The 22167-nt window shown below is 41.2% G+C and overlaps 1 protein-coding gene across 5 annotated transcripts in view; it reads right to left on the minus strand.

The window, feature by feature from the left end:
- Positions 1–22167, minus strand: part of GRIA1 (glutamate receptor, ionotropic, AMPA 1) — a 548752-nt gene that overhangs the window by 28119 nt on the left and 498466 nt on the right. For all 5 annotated transcript variants that reach the window (XM_006894738.1, XM_006894741.1, XM_006894739.1 and 2 more), the window contains one exon: positions 16223–16470. In XM_006894738.1, coding sequence (XP_006894800.1) covers positions 16223–16470 — 248 coding nt within the window. The remainder of the gene's footprint in view (positions 1–16222; positions 16471–22167) is intronic.

A 22167-nucleotide genomic window follows, 5' to 3' on the forward strand; every position in this document is an offset into this window, starting at 1 on the left:
AATAATTTAAAAGCGATGTATGATAGGGTATTATGGTTATCACAAGAGTCCACAATTAAGGTTGCATAGTGGAATGTACTTGGGGTGGTGGGAGGGGTGCGGGGCTATTGTGTACCAGGGAGGGAGTCTTTATTTTACTTTTGAAAGAGAGGAGTGAACTGGGGGGCGGGGGGAGAGGGCTGGGCAGGTAGAGAAGTGCAGCAATGAATGAATGGAAATCCAAACTCTTTGTAAATGTTCATCAAAATTATTTAAAAAAATGAGAAATTAAAAAAAATGTGTGGGCTTAGAAACCGTATGAGTAATTCTGCTTTTGTCCTGTAGGATTGCTGTGAGTAGAAATCAATTTGAGAGTTGTGTGTTTATAACAAAAACGAGGTGTGGTCACAGAAGAGTCAGAGGTGGTTAGGGAAGATGAGTCTGAGGAAGTGTCATTTAAACTAGAGGAGAGGAAGTCAGACATGAGAAAAGAGAGATGGTGAAATCGCTCTCAGGGAGGAGTGATAGGGAGTGGCAAAGGACACACTGACAAAGGAGATTAATCAGAACTGGTTTTGACAAGCACTGTGGCAATTGGACAATTAAAACAGACTTTCAAGGGGAAAAAAAGAAGGAAAAAAAAGAGAAGAATGAACTGGGAGGAGGTAGAGAGAAGAGTGCAACAATGAATGAATGAATGAATGGAAATCCAAAATCTCTGTAAATGTTCATTAAAATTAATAAAATAAAATTTAAAAAGAAAAGAAAAGAGAGATGGCCAGGAATATGAAAACATATTCCACAGATAAGAATGTTTATAGGGAGATGAGGTTGGAGGACTTAAACTTATTTGCAGAAATCCTAGAGAGCAGAATTAGATAAGGATAAGAAAGCTATAAAGACACAGGCTTCTGGTTAGTATGGTAGTGAACTTGGCCATGATTACAGGTCTTGATATCATATTGTTGATGGGACAACTGCTTCTCATAAATAGCACTGAGAATCAATAAATTAGATAAAACTTGGGATTTGATCAATGACTCTCAGAAGTCTGATTCAACGAGCCAGGCCAATTTGTGATGAAGTATTAGCCCATCTAGAGAAAAATAGGGTGCGGTTATTGTTGTTAGGTGCCATCAAGGCGACAACAACTCACAGTGGCACTATGAAGAACATATCTGAACCTTTCCCTCACGTGGGCCACCTTTGCTGACAAACAATCGCTGACAAACTTAAGCCGATTCTTGAAATCACTATGCCAATCCATCTCATTAGAGTTTTCCTCCCTCTGACTTTCCACCTTTCCCAGTGTGATGTCTTTTTCCGAGGAGTGGAGCTTCCTGACAACAAGCCCAAAGTATGTGAAATGAAGCTTCACTACCCTTGCCTCTAAGGACACCTCACTTGTATTTCTTCCAAGACAGAGAGAAATTTGGATTGTAGAATGTACTCAGAGGCCTTATCTCAGTCATCTACCTCTGTTGCGTTCAATAAAAAGATGCTGGGCTAGTTCTAAGGTCTGGCCATAAAAGGCAGGCACCAACATTGACAAAATGCTGGGCAGATCAACAGGACTAGTATTTTCTTATAGACTTCAAATACAGATGCTCATAATGCTGGAGAATTATCTCTGCTGATGACAGAGTGTGGCTTCAGAGGATGAGAGAAAACTCTGGTCTCCTACCCTAGTCAAACCCTGTGAGTCTAAGTCTTGCTCTTTTTTCTTTCTCTTTTTTTCTATTGTCACTTCAAGCAACTCTTCTTTTGCTTCAATAGCTCTACCAAAACTGTTTTGTTTTTTTAAAATGGGATTCCATGAGAGATTTTGTTTGAGAAAATGATTCCCTGCTGAAAACAGTAACAACAAAGATCGAAAAGGAAGGAATGCAGGAATTACTCTCTCCTTCACTCTTTCGCTGTGTGCTTGCTGTGTCTTTTACCAGAAATATTTCCCTCTCATGTCTACAGATATTCTCTTTTTTTCCCCCAGATATTCTCTTTATTAGTTCCAAGCCCCATTTATGGTCTGTTTGTGACTCCCAGAAGCTTTCCCAAAATTTCTTCTCCCACCGCACAACCTTCTCATTGTGTTTTGTTTATATTTTAATGGCCCTTCTCTCTTTTTTCTATTAATTTTAGCTGTATTGGATTTATTCTTCACCATTAAATGACTTGTTACGGTTGTTTTTGTGTACCGTCAAGTCAGAAGTAACCCATAGCTGACCCTTCGATAGGTTTTTAAAGGCAGTTAATTGAACGGGAGACTACAGCTCAAAAATTAGGTTAGTCCATGTAAAATTGAGATTTCTTGTTTCTTTTGAAAAATGTTCCCACTTGATGACAGAATGCCAGAACTGAGTGGTGGCTGTCCCCTTTAGATAAGCCATGTACTCTCGTCCACCAAGTCTCCTTCATTTCCTATGACTTTCCTGAGGCTTCTGAAGACAGCATAGGGCAGTGGGTAAAAAGCACAGGCTCCAACACTAAACTGCCTGAGTTTAAATCTTGATTCTGCCACTTAATTAGCTCTTGACCTTTGGCAAGTTGCTTCCCTGTGTTTCTGGTTCATTATCTATAAAAGGAAATTTTTCAACAACATCTATTATACTGCAAATGTCCATTTTTGAGGAAGTGCAGTCTATGTGCTTCTTAGAGCAAGGTTACTGAAACTTCACCTCACATATTATGGCCATGTTATTAAGAGGGACCAGTCCTTGGAGAAGGATGTCATACTTAGAGAAGCAGAGTTTCAGAAAAAGAAGACCTTCAGTGAGCTGGATTGACAATGTGACTGCAACAATGGGCTTGGATACAGCGGAAATTCTAAGAATAGTACGAGACAGAGCAAAGTTTTGATGTGTTGTTCTTGGGATTGTTTTTAGTTGTACGATTTAACAACAGTGCACTGTGTTATTTGAGGATAACATGAATGAAGGAATGCCTCTGAGGACTTTGAGAGTGCTGTCATATATACAGAAAGTACGTTAAGAGATAGTAAACAAACAGAATACCTGGAGGTCTACTTCAGAAAAACAGAGCCCAATTCTATTGTGGAATGTATGATGTTGTCATGAGTTGGAAGTCACTTTAAGGCAACTGGTTTGGTTTTGGTAATATAATTATTATGTATTCTAGTGTTGCATTGTTTTTATTTCTTAGACTAGGGAACTATTGTTTGAACTCCTAACTCTATTGAAAATAAGGAAACCCAGTAAAGGTTTACCTGGATCCATTTCACTCATGTTTTTTTATCTGGCTCCCATGGGCACTTGAGGTTGTGGTTCCTGCACCAGATGGTGAATTTTGGGAGTGTCAATGAAAATGTATTCATCTTTGTTTTCCCTAACTCAGACTCACTGTCTTCAAGTTGGTTCCTCGTTCTACTGATCCTCCACTGAGTTTCCGAGTCTGTACATCTTAATGCGACAAGACTGCTCATTTCTCTCCTGAGGAGCAGAGTGGCCATTTGGTTGCAACTCAACATCCCACAAACTATGCCACCAAGGCCTTGACTGTTTCTTAGGACTATCTATCACTTTGAAAAGTATTGTTGTCACGTTATTGTGTACCATAGAGTCAGAACTGACCCATACTGGGCCCTCTGGTAGGTTTTCAGAGGCAGTTAATTGCACAATAAGAGATTGGCCAGGCTTCTCCTGTAGAGCAGCTGGTGAATTTGAACTGCATGCCTTTGGGATTGCAGCATAGCTCTGTGCCACTAGGCCACCGGAGTTCCCTTTGAAAAGTATTATGCTTGACCCTCTATAAATCATTTCTTTAAGCCATTGCTACCTCTGTAGCCCTTGCTTTAATGCCCATTTCAGCCATTTGTCCTGATCTCAACAGTGTGATCTTGGGGGTGATCCACCCATCAGCCTCCCTGTCAGCATGGCCCATTCTGCTAAAGAACACAGCCCATGCAGTCTTAGTAGCTTCCTGGGTCATTACCCCCACCCCCACCCGAAAAGTAATGATAGATAAAAAGGAATGAAATCCCTGCCGATCTTTGGCCCGGACACCAGGGAGCCAGAGAGCAGAAAGGGTGTCAGCTTACTGTGGTGTTTCATTGGCAGAAACCATGAAAGCCGTGTGCCTTCCTGCAGACCTGAGCTGGTGCCTGGACAAAGTGACAAGTGCCCCAGGACTTTGCCCACCTGCAGATCTCGAGTTGGTGATGTGGACTAAGTCCTGAGGAGGTGGTCACCCCACTTGTCTTACGGGGCACCTCCACTATGGCAGGGTCGAGGACAGGGCGGGTCCTCACCAAGTGCAGAAGCCCGAGCGAGAGTGTCGGCAGAAACCCACCAATCAGCGACTGGAGCCCAATGTGGAAGGGCCGCAGGCGTCTTAAAACGGGATGTGGATGCAAAACTGGAAACAAATGCGCACCTGTAAATTGTATCTTATAACTTATTAAATAAAATATTTGCTCCAAAAAAAAGAGAAAAGTAATATACTTGAGAATTTAGTAGAACTCCATAGCATAATGATGGTCATACACTCTAATCTATTGTCTTTGGGGTTTGTTAGGAATGGCTAAAGAGACATACGGCTAAAGAGTTGGTTGGTTTAATTTCCGTTACATGGTCTGTATAGTAGGACTAGACAATCCTGATTCCCAGGGGTCAGATTAACCAGATATAGCAAATGATTCGATAATGTGCTCATAGTGTTACAATATAGCTAGCAGCTGGTGGAGTCTGAAATGGCCCATGCAACAACTGGCAATCAATGGACGGTTTCTTATGACTAAATTCTGTGGTAGATTCTGTGGAAGAGTTGCTCCTTTCCTTACTGACCTGCACCTTAAATATAAGTGGAAGAGGGAAGGAACTGAGAAAAAAACCAAAAACAGGTAAGTAGAGGAAAGCCACAGTGTCTGTAGCCCAAAAGGAGATAGACTTGAGGTGTGCCATGGATTTTTAAAAATATCCTTCCAAATTAATAAATTCCATTCCCATGGGAATTGAGACTGTGATTAAGAAGCCATCATACTCTTTTTCTGCTAGATGTGAACACTAAGGGAAGATGAATAATGCATGCACATTCCCTTGCCCAGCTCTCTTTAGTTTGAAGGCTGCGATGGCTCACTGCTTCCGTTTAGATGGGAGAAGGCTGGTTCCTTTGCTCCTCCTCATCCCTGAAGAAGAGGCTGATTAGGAATGATTATTGAGCTGTGAACTGATCCCTTGAGTCATTCACAAAATATTACTAGAACTGAGAGGCCAGAATTTCTCTGCGGCACCTCAACTCAGGGCTGCCCCCTTCCTTTCTGCCTACCCTTCAATATACAAGCCAGGAGGCCGGGCTCTGCTCAGGCTTCAGGAACTCTCTACCTGTAGGCATTAGGATGAAAGTGACATGGCCTTTAGCTGAACATTTGGGCATTACATTTAATGGGTATTAAAGATACACATTTGCACATTTCTGCCTCTTGGTCCACTGGCATTTCTACCTCATTGCAATGAAAATGCAATCCTGGGAAGCTATAGCCACAACCTCACTTGTGTGGTAAGAAAAACTAAGCTGCAGAGAGATTAAGTGACAATAGGAAACATTTATCAGTCATTTTTTCCATGTGTCAGACTCTGTGATAAACTCTGTGTATGTCCAACTAATCATGTAACAATTGCTGAAGTACATGCCCATTTTACCTCTCAGTTAATATTTGGGGAAGCTGAGGCTTGGCCAATCGTTCAAAAGACTTTCATTTAGATCTGGAACTCACGTCCAGTCTTGATTTCGGTGTCTTGACTATGAGGTGGTGATCTGTGCTGTTGGTTGCTACCAACCCATATGGTATTAGAAGTGGGGCTTAAAATCGGAAGAACATCAAAGCACAACTACCTCCCTCTGCCCACAAGTCCTGAGTGACAGAACCAAGAGGGAGATCCCGATCCCGACCTCCTCCTCTTGGATGTGCTCTTTCTTTTACAGTTGCTACCTACTCAGAAAAAACAAAAGTCTTCACAAGTCTGAAATAAGGTTGCTTATGAGCAATGAGAGGAAGATAGATGATAGATAGATAGATAGATAGATAGATAGATAGATAGATAGATAGACAGACAGACAGACAGCGAGAGAGAGCACAATTGGGAGGGGGAGAGAAAGAGATGTTATTTTTGACAGCAAATAGCTTTCTGAAAGAAAAGCCCATATAATTTGTGTATCAGCAGGAGAAAGCAGTACTCCAATGAGCACACCACAGGCTGTTTCTGGGCTGCTGTACTTTTGAGGTAAAGGCCATTCATTTCCCCGTGTTGTTCCTCTCCCCCATCCATCCTTGCCACCCTCCTCCTCTCTCTTTAATGTGTTGCTTTGCTGTTTATGAACTTCTCTACAAGGCAGGATAAAAACAGAGCTCTAACCAGAGTCTCTGCACGTTTATCTTTGTGATTTTACTGGGATCTCTGAAAACAAACCCTCGCCCTACAGCGCCAGCCCTGCCAAGTGTTTCAAGAGCGTGAGCTTCAGATTGGAGGCCACCTGGCGCCTCATTTTCCCTGAAGCTTTTTCTGGATGCTTTGGGATTCCTTAGAAGTGGCAGAGACAGTGATAAGTGTGTCCATAGATGTGGCAGTGTGGGAAGACTGAGGGCTTTGGAGTCAAGGTTTGTAGTCAGGCTTCATTTCACAATTATATGAGAATCTCAGCTAAGTGTCAGTAGTCTGAGTCTTACATTCCTACTGACAAGATGGAAATAACAGTACCTAAATTAAAAGATGAAAATAAACACTCAAACCTCCATAAGGTATTAGAATCACTTCCCCATACATACCAAAACACAAAACCTGCTGCCTTCTGGTTGCATATGACTCAGAGTCACCTTATATTGAGCTTTCAGGGTGATATATCTTTAAGGGAGGTGGCTGCCTATATTTTTGTCATGTAGAAGTTGGTGCATTCAAACTGTCAACCTTTTTGGTCAGCAACCCAACACACTCCACACTGCAATACATGCAGTAAGTGTGCAATGGGTATAAGTGTTCCTTCCTTACAGTCCATCGGCACAAATAACTTGATTGTCATTGTTAAAGAGAACCAAAGTGCTGAAGAAATATGAAAGAAAATATTCAGGAGGATTTTTTTGTTTAATCAGCTGTCAACAAGAGGGAGAAAGAAACCTTACCTGTACTAAGTGTACCCTTCAGCCATTTTTAGGTATCAAGAGAGTATACTGACCTGTGGGGACAGGCTGATTCCTCAGAGAAGGTGACCCACAAATACAAATGGCATAGAATTGAGCCAAGTATTCCCTAGGGAATTCAGGCAGTACAGGCAGAAATTCCTGCCCCATGTGGAATCTCCATTTTCTTACTTATACATTGGCTGGAGAGAACTAACTGATGAGGTGTGTGTGTGTGTGTGTGTGTGTGTGTGTGTGTGTGTGTGTGTGTGAAATGAGCTAATTATCTACAAAATCAATCCTTCCTCACAATTTTCCTCCTTAAGTAATTTAGCAGGAATTTTTGTCCAGCAGCTGAAAGCAGGATCTGGAACCACACTTCATGGGCTGAAAATCCAGCTCTCCCATTCCTATGCCTACTAACCTCGGGGAAGCTCTAAAATGCTCCGTGCCTCAGTTGTTTGAACCATGAAAGGAGAGGAAAAGAATATCCCCTTCACAGGACTGTTGTAAGGGTGAAATAAGATACTATATATCAAATAGTTCTTAGTAGTGACTGAGATGTGCACGTGCTTGATAAATGGCAACTGTAAATCTTATTATCACCATTACTAGCATCCTCTGTCAGGCCCTGGTCATGTCCTTGCCTCCACTATTGCACTGGGCTACTGGAGGGCTCTGCTAGGTTAGCTTATTCCTCTCTCCAACCCATCCCGTGTGTCCTGATCTGAGAAACTGTTGCACTGATGCAGTTCCCCTTCAGTAAACCTCCAGTCTCTGTACACACAACACACACACACACACACACACACACACACACACACACACACAGTGTCCCACCTTCCCTGTGCCCCTCCCATCCCCTCTTTTTTGCTCTCTCTATCCTATCTTTCCTCTCCAGCTCTTTGGAGGATGCTTGCAAATCCAGCTTTGAAGCTCAGAGGACTTTGTATCTGATCAGGCCTGACCCAGGTCACAGAGTTCATGAGATTACCATGACAACCAGCATCCCTAGTTACCCATCAGGAGGCAAGGACCAATTGAAAGGGACTGTCATTTCCCTGGGACAGACTGTATTTATCCTCAGCAGCAGGCCCTGCTCCAGTCCTATAAGGCATGAAGAGAGGTGGTTACTTGTGAGGGTGGGAGGGAGGGGGAAAAAGAAATATCAAGGTTTTATTTTTCCATGTGTGCTCTGTGGGGGAGGAACACAAATTGTTCTCAGAGAGATTTTCTTTCTAATGCAGCCAGCATGTGTGTATGTGTATGATGAGGGAGAGGAGTGAGGCCCAGCTACACTTCTGATTAACACAGTTGGTTTTATAGAGAGGAAAAAGTAAGTGATTCGTCTCAAAAGTGAATTTTGGTAGATTCAATAAGTGTGGGATTGAGAGAAAAATGAACATTAATGCAAACCCCCAATGTGACAGGCACTTTAACAGTGCTATTTAATTGACTATTTAAAAAGAATTGAAATGCATTCTTTTTATTCCTACTTTATAGTTAAGCAAGCTGAGGCTCATAACGATAGTGATTTACCAAGCTATGTAGAGTTGGTTGTATAGCAGTGGCCCTTGTACTTGAAGTTGTTTGACACCAGTGATTGAGGTTTCATCATCATTCATTGCCTTTTCCTTCGTGTATTAATCTCTCTCTATCAGCACTTGGTCTTCATGTTCTGACACCTGAGATCACTTGGACATCTTTCTTCCTTGAACTCCTCTAGCTGAATATCCCAAAGTGGTTGGTTATTTACCTATAATGGAATCACTTGGGCTACTTCTTAGAATTGGATAAGAATCTGCACTGCAATCCAGAAGGTGTGCCGTTTGAAGCCATCAGCTGCTCCATAGGAGAAGGATGAGTAATCTCCTCCCATGTGATTAACTGCCTTTAAAAACCTCCCAGAGGGTCAGCTTTGGGTCAGTGTCAGCTCTACAGTACACAACAACAGCAACGACTCAGTGCCAGAGATCTCTCAAAGTAATATTTAGGAAGGATGCTTTTAAGCAACCTTCTGAGATAATTTTGACACACAATGAAGTTGAGGCAGTTTTTGCTTTAGAGCAACAGATCCAACACCACAGAAAGCAGTGTTTGCCCATTTGTTCCCAGTTATTTTCAGAATCAATGTGCTGTTCTCAAGAAAAAAAGATCTCACTTAGCGCCCTTCCACAATAGTCAAATTGGTTCTCAGCAAAGCAAAAGTATTCAGGAAACAGCCACAAAACCATAAAAACGTACAATCAAACTGCCTGGTCCCAGCCGAAGATAGTCAACAAGTCTGTCTCTGGAAGTGAAGCCCTCATCTCTTTGCTTTAGCCAGATGACAGTATAGACAAGTAGTTCTTGATAGGTGAGATCTCTCTTATAGCTGAGGATTGTGTGCAAAAGAGAAAATATATCTAATAAGAAAGTCAATTATTCAATGTTGATAAGTGGACTTGAGCTCATATCCGTCTAGAAAAAACAAAATATAGGCACCACAGCAAAAAGTAGAAAAAAGGAAATGAACAGCTTCCAGGGTGCTTGCTAGCATGCTATAAGGCTTGTACTCTTTCCAGTCATGCCTTTTTTAGCCTTCCATAATTCCATTGGTACAGTCGATGTGCTGGCAACACGTTTGGGTGTTCAGCACCACATCTGCCCATTTTCTGTCCTGGCCATTGCTAGCACCTTAGGCAGGAAGTGAACAGAGCAGACTTCTCTAAACTGTTGTTGGCTGCCATCAAGTTGGGGAAAAAAGCCCCATTGTTGACCCTCCAATGGGTTTTCAGATGCAGTAACTCGTACAGGAGTATACTGCCCATCCTTCTTCAATGGAGCTGTTGGTGAATTGAAACCACGTGCCTTTGGGATTGCAGCGCAGCTTCTTACTGTTAGACCACCACAGCTCCCTACCTAGACTTCAAATGGAACCAGTGGCTGTTGCAAAGGACTGAATTGTGTCTCCTAACCCTGCTGTGTTTTTTGAAGTCCTAACCCCTGGTGCCTGGGGACATTACTTTGTTTGGAAAGAGAGTCTTTCAAGATGTTCTCTATGACTAGTTTTCCGATAATAGAGAAGCTACAAGAAGATACAGAAAAGAGTCGGAGATACAAAGTGGGTGATAATGTCCTGGGAGTTGTTTTAACAGAAAGCCAAGAAACACTCGGGGAGACCAGAAGCTGAGAAATCCAAAAATGAATATTCACTGGAGAGAATGCGACCCTCTGAATCCAGACAACTAGTGTCTAGAACTAAGAGACAATGAATTCCTGATCTTTTAAGTCATCTCAGTCCCTAGTGGCAAGGTGCATTAAATGTTGTGCTGCTAAATGAAACACCAGCGTTTTATATCCACCAGTTGCTGCTGTAATGATTTATAATCTACTCCCACAAAGATTTATAATCTTAGAAACTCCTTGTAAGGTTGCCATGAGTTGGAATCGACCTGATGACAGTGGGTTTTGCAGTTGTTGTGTTGGTGGTGTAGTCTCTAAGGAGTTACGCTGCTAATCCAAAGGCTACTCCTTTCTGGCCATTCAAATTTAGCAGCAGCTTTAGCAAGAAGGATAAGCAATCCGCCCCTCTGATTTATAGCCTTGGGAGCTCAATGGGAGGGGGGCTCAACTATGAGTCAGTTCTGACTTGAGAGCAAGGAGTGTTTTTGAGAGGGTGGTACAACTGAAAGCCTGAAGGGTTCTGTGCACTCAGAAGTGCCTCTGCTTCTGAAAAACCAGTCACTGAGAACCTTGTGGGGTCCACTCCTACTCTGCACAGGGCTGCCAAGAATCAGAACTGACTGGGTGGCAAGTGGCGTTTTGTTTAGAAACTGTCTATTCAGTGATGGCCTGTTAGGGCAGCACTAGCAAATGAATACAGTTTGTTACAAACAGAATCCAATGAGTTCCTCACTCCATTATATTCTCCTACCAAGATGACTGCAACTATTTTTATAGGCTGCTGATGCCCGTGGCCCTCTTTGTGCTGATCTGTGGCAAGCACAGCCAGGGTAATCTTTTGAAGCCTATCTGATAATTGTCCCTCCCCTGTCAGTGACCTCTAGTGGATCCCATTCACACCAAATCAAAAGTGGAGACATTTTATGGTATGGCCATAACCAGCTTCTCCTATTTATTCATGTGTTCTTTAGTTAAACTATTCCTGCAAGTTCCTGAAATTAAGTGCCATGGGTTTCCACCTGTTCTTGCTCCCACCGACTTCTTCCATCCAGAGCACCCTTTCCCCACATCTCTATCACAATTCTTCAAGGTCTGTCTCAGATAGCACCTCTAAAGGAAGTCTTCACAAACCCTCCTCTTCACATGTGGGCAAGATTTCGAACTCTTTTATTATGTGGAATAACAAACAGGTAGCTATGTCATCCAGCTCATGAACTGTACTCAGTTGTGCTTTATGTAGGAGCCTGGGTTATATCACTCTCTCTAGCCTTCCCTGACACGTTGTCCAGATTCTTTGTGTGGAAAAGGCATTGAGAAAGCCATTCAAAAAATTCGGAACGGGAAGCGCAGGGGTGGACTGTGGACCCTCCGGGGCACCCATCACTCATTGAACTGCAGGGTGAAGTTTCCCTGTGCTCTTGTTCCCTTGGCCTACACAACTAGCATAGACAAAATAGGCGACAGCTGACGAACATGTCATCACAGGGACCAGAGAACACTCCACGGGACAAGGGTCACAAGGAAAGACCAGACTCTGCCCAATGTCTTGATCAGGGTATAACTCCCAGCAAATCCACTAAAATCCTGGCAGATGAAAGAGAATCATTATCAGAATGTTAACTATGTGAATTATGCTGATTCTTTCTTAGGTGGATAAAACATGGGCCATGCCTCTTCACCTAGGTAATTTAAACTGATTCTAATTCAAAAGGAGTATTCATCACAATAAAGAAAAGGAGACATCAGTTTAGACCAGTAGAGGCATTTAATTGATAGCAAATGGGCCAATAGATCATAATTAGTGGATTTACCACTTGCCTTTCCCTAATGTCCAACATTGGTTGTTCTGGTCTTTATCTACCGAAGGGCAGTGGCACATCTACGGAATATAGGGCCTGTAGAAAACTGCTTTAAATTTCTGAATGATCTCTCACGTCACACAAACTGACAGCCAACAGAAACTACTCATTGGCGCCTCCCTTCAGTGGTGCCCAGAGCACTTGCCACACCTGCCATACCGTAGATACGCCTCTGCCCAAGAGCTTCTGAAATTAGACCAGTCCCTCCCCCACCCTGAACATGCAGTGACAGCCAACAAACAGCATCTGTTTCAAAGAAACACCACCTGCCCAAATGGAAAATCAAGCGCTGAACCACTGCACTTCATCAGATTGCTGGTTTCCAGAGTCGAAGAGACAAAACATCATTCTGTTTCTAACATAACCTTTGAGCACTCTGTGGGGATCATGGACTGGCTTCTGCCAAGCAGACTTGGCAAGTTTTAGAGAACATTTGGCCCTTAGACAGCTGTTTTCTGACCTTCTGAGATATAGGTGGGTGATCTGCCTTAGTGGAGTTTGGAGTTGGTCCCAGGGAGGCTGGAGCAGAGCAAACGTCTTGCAGGTGTGGAGAGGTTTTCCCAGAAATGTAATTTTTTGGGGGCAGGTACAGGTATAATCAAGGACAGATTCATTGAAGGATATGGAAGCCCTACCTTTGATTTAACAGAAAAGAAGTTTGTAACAACTTCTGGAGTAAACTGAAGAAGCTCACTGTGAGATAAACATTTCTAAAGAGTTTATAGCTTTGTGAATGGCAAAGTAATCTCTAAAGACATATTCTCGTTGTTGTTGTTGTCAATTGCCTTCGAGTCGAGCATGACTCATAGCGACCCTATGAACAAAAGGCCTGACGCCTTTCTATAACTATCGACATTTATCAAAGTTCATAGAGTTTCTGTAGGCATATTGTTTAGGAAGTAGATGCCACTCCTGCTCCCAATATTCTCTATGATGCCAGGCAATCCTGACTCTAAAATATGAGTCATACTTGACTCAATGCACCTAATAATGACAACAACAATATCACCTCTAAATACTTATCAGGCTCTTTTCAATAGTCTCTCATAATTATTAATATGTTCTCTCATTAAACTATTTCTTTTTGTTCCTGAAAATAAACTCTATGTTTTAATGACATCAGGGGAAATATGGCCAATTTTGCTAGTCTTCCATTCACTTTCCTTTCTATTACACAGAACTGTTTCTTGGGATTAAATCACTGAACACACATATACCATGTCTGTGGTACTTGGTCTGACCCCTTCTTTCAGATATCCTGGGATGAGCTGGAGGTCAAACAGCAAGTTCATGGAGAGTTGCACTGCTAACTGAAAGGTTACATTTCTCTGGTAGTTTGAATCCACCAGTGACTCTGTTGCGGGAAGATGGGCCACATCCTCACATACAATTTACAATCAGAAATCCAATGGATGTTCAACTGTAAGTCAGTTCTGGCTTGCAGGGAATGAACAGCAGCACTTGGGGCATGCGAGGCTGAGTGAGAGGCAGAGTGGTGGCATAGAAGCTTGGTTGGGCATATGTATATATGTGTTTAGAATGGGATAGAGGGACAGGGACAGATAGTGAATCTTCTGTAAGCATCTCTCAATGGTATGCTTCCTGCTTTCTAAGTGTCCATTACAAACAACAATTCCTATTCAGGGCTGAGATGAGAATTAAGATCCCATAGAAAGAAGAAATACTCCCCTAGGCCAGCAACTCATGGCTTTCTCAGGATGAACATTACTCTTCTTTTTGTGAACAGGAATCACTGTGGCCATTAGTACACAGGAGAGAAAGAGAGGGCTGTGAGAATGCTCGGTACATATGACCTGACAGTTAGTTGGAAAAAGTCTTTACTGGTAGATTAATTAGAAATGATTTATATTTGGAACAAGTTCCTTTTTGTTTTTCCCTTTTTCTTAGATTCATAATAAATAGATTCAAAATAATAGAACTACATTTTTCTTTATTATAGAGTCGAATAATTGTCTATATTTATTCTGCAAAGAATACCCATAAAAGCAGCATTAGGACTCAAAGGAGTGGGGCTTGATATGTTAAAGCAAGTAGCCATTATTGCAGCTTGCTTTCCGATGCTAAGCGGCCCCAGAAATCTGATTTGATGGTATATTTGATGGTCTGTTTATTGGCCCATGTTAAAAGGTACAGGTAAGCTCGCTCAGTCATTCTCTTCCCTTCACTGATTCTGTAGTCACAAGCCCAGCACGGAGTCACACTAAGTTGGAACCGTGGTCTCTGGAGTCAGACTGCCTGTGTGTGAACTCTGGCCCCTTCCTCACTTGTTCTTTCAACTTAGTCGAGTAACTAATGCTATCTGTCTGTTTCCTCCTCTATAATGGTACAGATAGGGCTGCTGTAAGAATGAAGAGAGGATGCACATGAGCATGTATCACAAATGTGTGGCGAGAGGTAAGCACTTACTGACTGGTGGTTGTTAGTTCAGTTGAAGATAGGGTGCTGGTTGATCTCTGCTTTAGGTGAGTGTCAGTCAAGTATCAACTACTTCCCGAGATGTCACTGTGGTCGAGGAACCTGTGTATGCAATCAAGTGGCGTCAGTAGTCTGTTGACTTTTCAAATCATGTCACCTCCTGGGCCCAGTGTTTCTAACTTCACATTCAAGTATTTGGACCAAATGATGTGCCTAACTGATAAAATCTGCAGTATATGGTAATACTGTAGCATCAGTAAAGTTCCTGGACCTGGAAGAACTCATTCTCAAACCTTTCTAGGATTATGCTTCTGAGACAAATGTCCCTTTTTGTCAGTCAATAGCCACTATGTTCACTTCAAACTTCATTTAGATTTGGACAGAGAATATATGACATTCTTCCAGGTAAAACTGATAACTGATACATACCAGATTATCTGATCTTCCTCTTTTTTAGCAAGCCTTGATTTTCTCAATCATGATAGACTATCATATTACATCTAATTGTCACAATGCATTATCAACTCTTGAATAAAAAGAATCAGCATCTTAATGTCTGTCTCGCTTGCAAGAATATAATTCTATGTGAACAACCCTACATCTGTCTTGGTCAAAACTGTAGCTCCGTTTCCAGTGTTGGAATGCAGTAAGTGCTCAACATTATTGACATAAATGGATGAACTGGAGAACAGCGGTTCTGGTGTCATGGACCTGGTCTCCATCCTTTTGTAACCATTATTAACCTTCTCCGCTCTTCTTTGAGTGTGACTAAGATCCCTAAATGAAATCTCTAACATGATTTCATTCCTTTGTGATTGACATAATGTCTCATAAGTGAGTTCACACTGTACTCTTTTCAATTTTCTTCTACAAGGATTACCACATCATTTGATTTTATAACCACCTAGAAAGAGCTTGGATGATAATCTTCCTCTTATAGAAGAGGTAACTATGCAGTGAGGAAATGCTTCAAATACTACATTACAGAAGGAATTGTCTTATCTTCTCTAAAGTAAATTCCTATATTCAATTCAGGGCCCTATATTAGCTGTTTGACTGTTTAGAATGGTTATGAAATATTCTTTGTCTAAAGGTAAAGTCTATTTTGCTTCTCTACTGTACAATCCCCTATCTTCCTAAAGAAATAATCATCTAGGGGAAAATAGGTACTTTTTTTTGGTTACATTAAGTGCTTTTTCCATTTCTGTAGCCCAACATCTCAGAACTCAAGAGCTGCTTGATTTTGCATTTGAACAAAGTGTTTCTGTTTCTTTGCAGATAAATTCTACAAACCGCCTTTTTCAAAGAATTGGGATTGCTGAAGAACCCTGTTTGTGGTCTAGTTGGAAGCAGAAAGGTATGGTAAAAATGAAGTATTACAGGTCATACGAAAAGACATGTCACTGATGTTTGACACACTTGAGGGATAAGGTGAGGCATGGGGAAGACAGCAAAAGTTGCAGCAAGCTGAGGTTCCCACGTCAGTTTTCAACCTCAGGGCTGAAGATCTCAGGTAGCTGGATTCTTCTAGGCCCACAGGTATTGTAGAAGGGCCTTCTTGACAGCTTCCACTGGTGCCATGTGGCAGAGACAGCAGCTTCATTCCTGAGACTGGAGGGGAAAGGCAGTACCAAGGAAGCAAATCTCGGCTACTTACCTCAGGGCGGACCCCTTGGGTGTTGCAATGCCATAGCCTTTGGAATCCAAGTTACCTCCCACCTTCATGGTGTCACAGGGTTTCCGCTGCTCAATATATTCATTCATGGTGGATTCCAGGAGGTAGGCATACTTGCCCTTGGATTTCCTCACTCGGATCATGCCCTCCTCTGTGGTCCGAACAAAAACTGAGGGTTCTGCTGACTTCATGTATGTCCACATCTTCTCAAACACGGCAATTTTAGATCTCTGACAGGGGACATAAAGTTGGAATTTAGTGCTAGCTGTGCTTGGAACTGGGGTCGGCAACACACACTAATGAAGAGCCATGTGTAGCTTGATCACACATTTATGAGCGAGATTAGCTCAGGAAGAAACAAATTATGAGTGATTGCGAAATAAGAGGCTCTAATTAGTACCAGTAGGTTCCAAAGTACAAATATCTTGCAAATAAAGAATGAACCAAATAGCTCAGAATCTTTTAATTACTGCTGATATTCATCTTAAATATGGGTAGAGTTAAGAAACTGGGGCCTTGTCTGGTTTTTAAAGATTTTAAGGACCATATGTAACTCAACTCATTTCTGTCAGGTCAGAATCTACCATAGTTGACTCTCCACTAGGTTTTTGGAGGCAGTAAATCTTATGAGATGAGATTGCCCATTTTCCCCCAGAAGACCTGCTGATGGATTTGAATTGCCAGAGTCACGACTTTTGCTATACAACTCTGTATGGACTATTCCACTAGAGCTCCTTTAAGACTAAGTGTAAATAGCCCAGAGCCTACTGGTGAAGACTTGTGCTGCCAACCCAAAGACATGTGGCTTGAATCCATCAAATGTTCCACAGTAGAAAATTGGACAATCTGTTCCCAAAGCAATTATTGCCTCTGAAAACCTGCTGGAAGGTCAGCAATGAAGTGGTTCTGATTCCAATAGCAGCACATAGCCCAGTAGGGTGGAGAACAGAAGACTAGTGACATCTGATTTACTACTTGGAGAAAAGAATTTCTAGATCATACCAGTTATTTCAGATTTCAAGCTGACCATAGAAAATAAACTGTCATGTGATAAAGCTCTAACCTCGGGTCAAATATTGCCAACTGCTCACATTTTTAAAATGTCCAAATCCAGCCAACTTGCTTTCCTTATTTGCATCTCAGTTCATCTTGCATTTTCCTTCCTTTTGGGAGTTTGGTTAGGCTGATGACGCCACTTGATACGATGTTTCAGTCCAGCTGAATCCTATCAGAATAAATTCTATGTATTCGGAGACCATCTAAGTCCAAATGGCAATGATCCTCAGATTTTAGCAGGCAACAGGATTTTGAAAAAAGACAAATTCCCTGCCCTCGGTTTTAGAACTTTTCAGTGAAATTCTTAGTCAACATGACTATGAAGAGATCTGGAACAAATCTTCCAGAAGATTCCAGGTGATTCTGATCTGGATGGCTTGTGTCACTCTGACCGATAACTGTGTTATGATCACTGTTAATGCAGATTGTCTGGATGACTCATTGGACGGTTAGGCCAGATTACCAGATTTGCAAGGCACACCTTCTTATGTATATAGTGTTGACTTTGAATCTTAGGAAACACACGTGACAGAGCAGAACTGCTCCATAGAGTTTTCAGGCCATAATAGTTTTGGAAAAAGATTGTTAAGTATTTTACTCACAGAGCAGTCAAGTAGGTCCAAACCATTCATCTTTTGGTTAGTATTATACCAGAAGGCCTCCTACAATCTAGATGATCTATTTGTGTAGGAGGTTACAGGTTAATTTGGTATAACATTATTATTATAAATCTCATATGTAATTTTTCTCTGTGCACAAGTATAATGTAAATTCCCTTGATATCAGCTTCAAATGTGGGCCAGATATTGATATGCAGTTGCCATATAAGTCAATTTTTATATATATTATTAATATATATATATTTTTAGCACAGGAAAATTCTAAAGCTCAAAGGAAAAAAATTAATGAAAACAAATACCAAAAATTTCATGAAAGTAATAAGTAGAATGTGTCTCAATTTTCCTCCCTCTCTTTTTTAAAATTGTTTTATATTTTAATTGTGATTTTAAAAAAGTTTACAGAAAGGTTGGATTTTCATTCATTGTTGCATTTTCCTCCCTCCTTCTCCTTTGCCCCCCCAGTTTACTTTTTTTAATATTTATTCATTGTTATGAAATTTCCTCCCTTCTCTTTTTCTCTCTCCATGTCCCAGTCCTCTTTACAATGTACCTCTTATGTCTTAACTTTTTAAAGGCTCTAATTAGATAAAATAGCTCATTTGCTTTAAAGCATAGTTTACGATTTGGAAAAAGCACTGGATTGAGATGTCCCTGAATTCAGTTTTAGCTCTACTTCTAATGCCTGATTTAGAGTCTAGAAAATTCTTTCTCTCTGATCTTAATTTTCCCACCAGTACCACAGGAATTTGGGTATAATGATTTTTAAAGTCTTTGCTACCTTAAAATAGGTAATTCTTTACATAAAGATAAATCATCCAAGGCAACCACATCAATATAAAAGGGAGACAGGAGGAATGGGAGAGAGGAATCCAAGGTTAGGGGAAGAAATGCTCGGAACCAATCACAGCATTTACAGTGCGTTTAATATTCTCTTCTGGGAAACGGGAAATATATAAATTCAGCTGTGACCAGATTTGCAGATAATCTTCTAGGCACAAAAGTAACAAAACACACAGCAGGGCAATTGCAAGATGCAATTTGACCTGACAGGGTAGACACCACAGGGGACCCTTCTGCTTGTCAGGTGGAGCTGAGAGCCCTGGGCAGTGTGGTATGCAGGAAATTAATGTCCTCTCATCCTCAGTCAGTGCCCTGAATGGTGAGGTTTTGCCCATGATCTGGGCATCTAATCTCTAGGAATGTGAAGAAAGGATGAGTGGCAGACAAGAGTGGAAAGCATACTCAGAGTATTTGTTTTTGGATCTCTTCTATCATCTGCTATTCCCATGGCCCTTCTCACATCCTTTTTTTTTTTTTTTTTTTGACAAGGAGAATCCAAAATAAAGGGTATTCTAATAGCAGGATGGCCAGAGAAAATAGTACTGTAGTAGTGATACAAAATAGCTGAATTAAAAAAATAATAAAAAAAATAAAAAGCTGAAGTCAAGAAGCAATTCAAGGACACTTATTAATGTATATGTTAACTGGGCCACAAATACTTTTTTTTACTGATACATGTATCAATAAATCTATATATTACAGCATATTCTTCCCATTAAATTTTTCCTCATTCATTCATTGTTGCACATTTTTCTCCCTGCCTACCTCTCCCTCCCAGTTCGTTTTTCTCTTTAAAAAGAGGGAAAAAAATCCTTTCATTGTTATACAGCGCCCCCTCCCCCCGCCCCCATCCCCAAGTCCACAGTCCACTATACTCTGCTTTTCTTTTTCTGGAATCTTGTCATGAAAATAATACCTAATCATATATTCCTTTTAAACAGTTCTCTTCCTCATCTGTTTCAATGCAGTATACATTATTTATCCCTTCTTTTCTTAGGATTCCCCAACCCTGTTGTGAGTCCTGTTTTACAACAGTGCCGCTATGGTGCTTTCTCAAAAAGTTGCAAATAAAAATACCATTTGATCCAGCAATTCCACTACTGGGAATATACCCTAAAGGAACCATAACCACCACCATCCAAGCAGATATATGCACACCCATGTTTATCTCAGCTTTGTTCACAATGGCAAAGAGTTGGAAACAACCTAAGCACTCATCAACAAACAAATGGATAGAGAAGTTGTGGTATATTCACATAGTAGAGTACTATGCTGCATTGAAAAATAAGAAATTAATGAAATATTATATAAAATGAGTGACCCTGGAGGACATTATGCTGTGTAAAATATCTTTGTCACAAAAGGACAAGTACTGCATATCCTACTGTTGTAAAACGAGATTGACATCAGGATTGGGGGGATCCTTCTTACATCTTAAACTCTTGATGGAGGATTACATGGATTGGGGCTGCCAAAAAGCCCTGGACTGTTATGGGGACCTAAAACCAATCTTTTCAGAGACCGGGCTAGAAAATTTCTTACCCTGCTACTTACTTCTTAGGTGGCCTTTTGCGAGTGGTAGGTGACTTTGATTCTTCACCACCAAAGTTCTAGCTGGCTTGTTCTCAAGGTCACTATCACAGAGATGAAAGGGTTCATGGAACCCATCTTATTAGCACACTCCTTTTACAGATAAAGGAAGTGAGGCCTGCAAAGGGGTAATTTCATGTCACATTGCTTTATTATATATGCCCATGACTCAGAACTGATTCATAGCTGACCCTCCAGCCAGTTTTCAGAAACTGTCAGTTGTATAGGAGGAGAGTGCTTATCTTTTCTTCTCAAACAGCTGGTGGATTTGAGTTGCATGCCTTTGAGTTGGCCGTGTATTTCCTTACCCACAAGGCCACCAGAGCTTCCTTTACAGCTTTATAGTGGAGTAAAAGTGAGTCCGCACTTCGTATTTTTCACTACAACCATCTGCCTCCTTCTCTTTAATCTTCACAACTTACTAGATGTGGGACTTCAGGCAAGTGACATAACCCTTCTAAGACTTGGTGTTCTTCTCCAGGCAATGGTAATTATAGTCTCCACTGTTGTGAAAAGTATATGAGAATATAGATTAAATGCACAGCTCAGTGCCTGGAATATTCCATAAGTGGGGCAATTACTATCAATAATTATGACCTTTCTTCAGGTTTGACTTTTGGGCTGTTATTTATTAGTTGCTGTTGAGTCAATTTTGACTCATAACAACATCATAAAATGGAATAAAGCTGCCTTGTAGGATTTTTTTTTTATAGACAGTAATCTTTATGGGAAAGAGTTCAAGTGGCATAATGGTTAAGAAGCTTGGATATTGATAGAAAAGTTGGTTTTCAAACCCATCAGCAATTCCATGGGAGAAAATAAATTTCATTCTGTACCATTACCGATTCAGTTTAGAGCTAGAGAAGCTAATGGGGCAATTTTACTCCCTACTCTGAGCTGCAAGTGACTTTAGGGCAATACAACAACAACCATCATTTTTTTTTTAATTTTAGGGTCACCTCATTATCTCAATGTCTTGGAGTCAGAAATGACTCATCGCTCACCATTTTGCCATGGCTGTAAATTGTGTAAGAGGAGATTATCCATCGTTCTCTGGAGGAAAGACTGGTGGATTCACGGTGCCAGAGAGACATAGCTAGCTATTGGGTTAGCAGCCTAATTTCCTACAGACTTCCAGAGCTCAGCTCCCTTTATTTTAGGGGTAACTCTCTCATCCATCACCATTAAGTCAGAACCAACTCTTATCTGAGCCTCCACTAGATTTTGAAGGCTGCAAACTGTGCGAGAGGAGATGGCCCAACTTTCTCCCATGGTGGATTTGAACTATCAGAGAGTGGCTGCCGTTGGGTTAGCAGCCCAACACCCTATGAACCAGACCATTAGAGCTCCCTTTTTATTTTAGGACAGAAGTTCCAAATATAGTACTTCCTTGATACCAGTTTCTCTTCCTATACGCAAAGCAAATATTGATATCAATTGGATTTCCCCCCACCCCCCGAAAACATATGTGACCTCAGATTCCCTCTTAACACAGAACGCTAACCAACCACCACCAATCAACCAATGTTAGCACATAAACTAGAGCTTACTTGCTACATATCCAGTAGATCTTGTTAGAAACAGGAGTTGCAGAATATTGTCTGTCCTGAATATAGGTTCCTAACTTTGGTTTCAGATTTCCAACTTTGTGCTGCTGACATAGTCATTAGTAGAGAGCTTTGAAATTGTAACTCTTAGCTATGGCTCTCATTAGCTCGGGCATGCCTATCTAATCTAGTCTCAGCTTTCCCAACTGTACAATAGAAGGATTAGACTGGATTTGCCCTTGAGTTTGTTTAGGTTAGAAAGTGAGAAGGCAGT

The sequence above is a fragment of the Elephantulus edwardii genome, unplaced genomic scaffold, assembly GCF_000299155.1.
Source record: "Elephantulus edwardii isolate Elephantulus edwardi_28Jun2011 unplaced genomic scaffold, EleEdw1.0 scaffold00149, whole genome shotgun sequence".
Classification (NCBI taxonomy): Eukaryota; Metazoa; Chordata; class Mammalia; order Macroscelidea; family Macroscelididae; genus Elephantulus; species Elephantulus edwardii.